Below are 6,317 nucleotides of genomic sequence, written 5' to 3'. Positions count from 1 at the left end.
TCCCTTAGAGACACAGCATGGAAGTCAATATCTGCTCTCATTCAAGGACTATTCTCACACCCTTCAGAGATCTGGAGGCCTCTCCTAAAATCTTTAAGATACCCACTGATATGAATATGCTTCTGGAATGAAGTAGTAGAATTTGGGCTCAGGCAGGAAGATTCAGTAGTCCCAGTGGCATTCTTGTGATGCTTTACTATACTGTGTCACAGAGTTTGAGGTCACATCAGTAACATATCCCTGTGAATTCTGGGGCTTGGCCTGTGTTTTGCTGTGTATGTCTGTGGGTGTCTTGCTCCAGTTTCAGTTACAAGGCTTTTTTGTTGAACATGTGCAGAATGCAGATTGGGTAATGAGGCATTAAAATATACCTAGTAAGAACATGGGAGCACTTCCAACTTCTTCATAGCATGAAATCCATGAAAAAGAATTAACGTCATGAGCAATCCTCTTTTATTTAAAATAACATTGTTAATTTGAACATCCTTGCCCCACAGCATAGCAGTTGTTTTGGAGGAAGTAAAATTTCAGGAAAGTTTACTGAATATGCTTTTATCTGGAAATCCTGTTTTAAGACCCAAATTTGGTGTGGTGGACAAAACCACAGAGACATCTTAGCTCTGCAGTCTGCTATGTGGAGTAACATTGTACAAGAGCAGAACCTGCAGAATATTCCAGGGGAAGAACCTTGTGGACATTTCCTCCTCCAAAACCTCATTTGGAGAGTTTTCTTGTGGTGGGGTATTTTTTCTGGTTTTCGGTTGGTTGGTTTGGATTTTAACTGGACTTCCATAGCCCATGTTTCTACTCAGGATAATTTACAATGTCATCCAAACCTGTGAAGTGAACAAAAGAAGAAAAGTGTTAGAAAATAGAGGGTTTCTTCCTTCCCAGGAAACACAAGCACCATCATCACTATGATTGGTTCTTAAAGTTTTAGGTACTGGAACTGGCCATGAGTGTTGTCCATTACTGCTAGTAATTTCTGTTGGGTGCAGGTGACAAAACTTATCTGAATAGTAGCCAACGGCTATTAATGGGAAGAAGTACACAGGAGAAATTTAATCTGTGTAATCTTATCTGCAGATGGTTCTGCAGTCTCTGCAAGGCCTCTGGCAAGCAACCAGTGATGCAAAAACAAAACCAAAAAGCATGCTAGTAGAGAGAATAAAAAATGTGAAACATCTTTGTGAACTAGGCTTAATTTTCTGCTTGCATGAGCTGGACCTTGAGACCATCCTAGCACACAGCCCAAGAACTAAACAGCGAGTGCTTTCTTCTACTCAGCTGAACTACTACCTGATGCATGATGAAGTTGTTATAAAATAATTGAATGGTAAAATTGAGATATGCCACTGCATTTCTTCTTTACTTCTGTTAATCCTCAAGAAGACAGTAAATGCCATTGTGCCACAACTGCTTCCTATCAAAAACTCCTGGAAAGAAAGTCTGAAGGAGGAATGTTTCAGTGGGGCATTTTTTAATGATGTCTCGATGCACGTGATCGATGTTGTGTGTTCAGAGGATGAGATAGCTAAAGAAACCTAATGCTGATAATATCAGTATTGCGAATATTTCCCTAATTACTGATTCACTTGTGGAGGTCTTCATGTGCCTATAAGCCTCTTAATTCTGCAGTGCATGAGAAGATATTATCAGAGAAGCTCTCTGCAGTGCTCTGTCTTTATGATCCTGCTTGTCACCAGTTGGTGATTTGCACAGTGATATCTCACGGTACTTGTAATGTCAGGAGTATTTTTTTTGGTTTTGTTGTTCTAGTTTTCCTAACGTGCCTCGTCTGATTTGAAGATAGTAGGTCACACTGGGGGTTTGAATGGAGGAGGAGGAGAAATGCCTCCTTCTAGCAGTTCCATAGTATCACAGTAGAGTTGTGCCAGTGTTTTAAAGCAATATAGTGAGTTGAATTGTGAAATCCAGCAACATACAGTTCTGACAGGGTAGTATTCCAGTTTCTTCAGGTGAAGGGGAATACATTTGAAAAAACCAAACCCTGTCAGTAAATGAATGAAGAAAGTAGTGCACACTGCAAGGTATGTCACTTATACTGAAAATGGTTTGGGTGGTTGTTGTTGCTGTCGTTGGAGTTGGTATCTTAAATTGCACTGTAAGATTTGTAGTCAATTAATCTATCCAAGGGAGCCAAACTCACACACAAAGAATGTACCTGCAGTGACATATGTAGAGCCTTTCTCTCCTACCCCACTCCTACAGACTTCCATTCTGACTTGAAGCCAGACTCAAGGGCAGCTATCTTTTGTACTAAATGTGGTTTCAAGTTAAAAAAAAAAATATTTTTTTTGCTGACTGCTTTTTTTAACCCTTTTGCTGTATCATTGAAATGGGAAGTGTCTGGAGCTCAGCAAGGATGACATTTATTCTTGGGAGGATGGGGAAAGGTTAAAAGTAGAAACAGCTGATGAGGCAGGGGGGCTCAGTAGGGGAAGCAGGAGGAAGAGAAATGTGAACATCTGTTAAGGTTGTACCAGTGGCTATTTTGGCTAAGTTCAGCTTGCAGTTCCTTTTGAATTCCTCCTTCTTCAATAGATGTCACTGCTATCAGTGACAGACACCATGTAGCCTTGGGAGTACCGTTTATTTGGGTAACTGAGAATGCAATAAAGAGGAAAATCAGGCAGTTCCTTTTTTTTTCTTTGTAAATCATCCCAGTCTTCACTACAACATGCACTAAGAATAAAAATGATATTTTGAAGATCTGGTTTACTATTGTAATTCCCCATTCTCTGACATTGCCATTTACTGAAAAAACACTTAAGCCAGAGGTCTGCTAGTAGCTGTAGTGGCTGTAATGTTGTGTGTACAACACTGTTTCATTCAATACCTGTCAAGTAAATCTTGGCCTGCTGGCTTTGTGCAGAGTGTCACCGAGTGGAATCAAGGGATTCTGTCTAAGCTTCTACCATCTCTTCCCTCAAATTAATCTCAATCCAATACAGTTATCTTTTCTTTCCCGCAGTAAAATTGTCAGACTTACAATGGTAGAGCAGCAACTTGGGAAGCATTAGTGTCTAAAGAAACATGAGAATGGGTCTCTTTATACTATTAATTTCTTTTCTTTGTGCACCTAATGCCTCCCAGCTTTGAGAGGGAAAGAACTTTCATGAGGATTATGTTTGTTTTACATCTCATCAGAGCAGATGATTAATAAGAGCGGCCTGACTTTCTCAGCAGTGCTGGCCTGCTGCCTCTGTTAATGGATTATATTGCTGTCAATCCCTAGGAAAGCTCGTAATCTTCCTTGGGAGGAAGACTAATGGGAATAAATGTTGAGTGAATGAATTCATGTAGTGATGCAAGAAATGCTTTCCAAAATCCAAATAGGCATCTGATTGACCTTCACCTTGCATTTTGTAATTAAGTCCATAAGTAGTGATGTTTAGAAAAAGGATTTTTTTCTCTATGTAAGTTTTTTGCAGTTAGCAACTGACAAAAATGAGTATGGAAAGCATGGAGCAAGTTATAGGCTTGACTTAACTTTTTATCTCCTGGGAAGACTTAATATTGGAACAGTTGATAGAAGTATCAATAAAACCACCATTGGTCCAATGAAAACATTTGGACCACTAAAGGAACAGAGCTAAGGGGTGACTTGGTATTGTGAAACGGAAATGAAATTGGACTGTGAGTCAAAGCAGATAATTTCTGACTTATAATATGATACTGAATCTTTTAGATAAAATAAGCAGGGCTAAGTGAGGGCAATGTATGAATATGCATTTTAAATTTTCCATCCAACCTTCATTTTAGCATAAAGATTTTTGGCACTATTATAGAGAAAGTAATTTTGAACTCTTGTATGCAAGTACAGGAAAACATACACTAAATTATGGTTGCTATTTTCTATTTGATTGATCTCTCGACTTGTCCTATGCACAACATTTGTGGATTTTAACCCTGTGCAGATTTGCTTTGTCATACATTGGAGAGAAAAGATTACAGACTGACTTTACAGTCAAGTTATTAATTCCAATTTCCATAGAAAGTCGGTGAGTTTTTCCCTTCCTAGGTAAACAGACACAGCTATAAATGAAGGAAACTCGTGATAGGTTTGAATTAATCTATATTGCCCCCAGTTGTCATGCAGAATTGAAATCATATTGCCCGTTTGCTAATTTAGATATCTCCATTTGTATTTGGGTTTAGTCAACCTTTAGTAACTACAGATAGATAATTAGATATTTCTTTTTATAACAGATCAGGGTTTTTACAATTATCTGTTCACTTTAGTTCTCATCACGTGGATTTTCCAGAGATGTATTAGCTCAAACCAAGAATATATTTCATGTATGCTACTTGGTCCTCCTGTGTGTTTTAAGAACCTTCAGAACAGTGTATTTGAATTTCAGTGTCTCACTGAATTACCTGTGCAATTTGCAGCAATCAGCATTACAGGATTGCATGCCACTGGTAAAAATAGCAGGAAGATTATAGATGCAGTTTTAGTCTGGGTTAAATAGGCACAATAGGAACTGATTTTACAACACATCTCATGTGTTTACAGCAGGCTGTACAATAAACAGCAATGTTCTCTTATTTTGTAGTTCATGTATTCTACAAACTGCTGTTTATTGTGTTAGAGTTATATAAAGAGAGCCCAGTTAGTATGAAAGTATAAAAGCAGAAGGGAAGTAGATAGAGAATGCTTACTTTTTGTGACTAAGACAGGTGGTTTTTTAAAAAGAACGTGCTTTTTGTAAAATTACCTCTGCTGACCACAACTATCAGTTGTCATCCACCAGTATCTCATAGGACATGACTGCTTGATAAGAAAAACTGCCAAAGATAAGAGGATATGTGATCCCAGGGCAGATGTGGCTTGGGTTGGGTTTGTGTGTAGGTACTCAGTGCCCAACAGGCCTCTTGGTGTCGTGGCAGTGGGATCTCTGAGCTCGGTGTATGAGGGACCTTTGGGGTATGTGTAGTTTGTTTCTTGAATTGCAGTGTAAGATTTGTAGTGAATTAATCTGTCCAAGTGATCTAAACTCACACATATGTTGTCACCTTGATTTTAGCTGATAATAGCTTCAATAATGCTAGTACAGTGATATACCTACGTTTTCGAAACGTGGTTTAGTTGTAATAACTTAAACTAAATGTGGACAGTCCTTATTCCACGATGCAAGCCGAGGAGACTCCCATATCTCAGGTCCAGGCTCAGCTTTGTGATCTTCTCAGGATATTTCAGGACAGTGAAATATTGAATGACAGATCTCTTGCACATTTCCCTTTCTTTTGAGGCAGTTGTCATAGCAGAGTTACACTAGCTAGGAGACATCCTAGGTAGGGGGTTAATAAATTATTATGTGTACTTCATGGTTTAGGTGCATTTTACACTTGAAGAATCAATTCCAAGAATAGTCTGCACTAAGGCAATCATAGATGGTTTGGGTAGTCCTGTTTTCTTCAAACAGCAGATAAACTGCTTTACAGCTGCTGCAGATACAGAAACTATTTTACAGCTCACAATTAATTCTTGTATTGTTGTTGGCATCCTTGCAAAGGTGTAACTTAGGGATAAAGTGGCTACTTACTAGATCAGTTATTCCAGAAATGGCAAAATTAAATATCAGCTGCTATGATGAAAATGGGAAATAGTCGTGTGCGTGTGTCTGTGAAAATCTGAGTCAGCTTTAAGGAAACTGATCTGCAGTTTGCTGTGGTTGCCCAAAGGCAGAGATAGCAAGAAGTCAACTAGTATCTCAGGGCTAATTGTTACGTAGCTGTTAGAGTTGGTATCAGGTGCCTGATTGAGACAAACCCTCTGAAGGTGTTAGTTGAGGCAATGGAGGCAGCAGTGCAGAAAGAAATCTGCTGCTGGAATTCACTGCCTGAGTGCATTGTTTTGACACTATATTGTACATCTCCATGAATATCACATGTGGGAATAAAAATTGAGAGGACCTCCATTGATTGGTTTTAATTCAGAAAGAAAACATGAAGTCTTTTATCAGTTTGGGCTTTCATTAATTGCTAAATATCTTCCTACTTTCTTTTTTCCATTGCAGTTTGAGTTCATTCAACTACAACACAAAATTCACTGCACCGGATATAAAAATGACAAAAAACTGGATCACATTTTTGTTGCTTTTCATATCAGTTACTACGGTGAGTTTCTATGATTTTTTTTAATAATTTCCAGTTTTAACAAGCATGTGCAGAATGCCAGAGAAATTATTAAGTTGGAAATGCAGAAAGAACTTATCTTGTGGTCAAATGTAGTTTCTGCACAACAGGATCTTTATCTGCCTTCTGTTCTCCTTTAAATTCCTGTGGTAAAG

At 38.4% G+C, this 6,317-nt stretch overlaps 1 protein-coding gene across 1 annotated transcript in view; it reads left to right on the top strand.

Annotated features, from left to right (window-relative positions):
- The first annotated feature begins 6,093 nt into the window (after positions 1-6,093).
- CALCRL (calcitonin receptor-like) overlaps positions 6,094-6,317 on the top strand; it is a 27,893-nt gene continuing 27,669 nt past the window's right edge. Inside the window, exon 1 of the mRNA XM_009072301.1 lies at positions 6,094-6,144. Coding sequence (XP_009070549.1) covers positions 6,094-6,144 — 51 coding nt within the window. The remainder of the gene's footprint in view (positions 6,145-6,317) is intronic.

This window comes from Acanthisitta chloris, unplaced genomic scaffold (assembly GCF_000695815.1).
Source record: "Acanthisitta chloris isolate BGI_N310 unplaced genomic scaffold, ASM69581v1 scaffold21453, whole genome shotgun sequence".
In the NCBI taxonomy this organism is placed as follows: domain Eukaryota; kingdom Metazoa; phylum Chordata; class Aves; order Passeriformes; family Acanthisittidae; genus Acanthisitta; species Acanthisitta chloris.
Note: the sequence above shows the minus strand (reverse complement) of the source record. Positions and strands in the feature narration are given on the sequence as shown.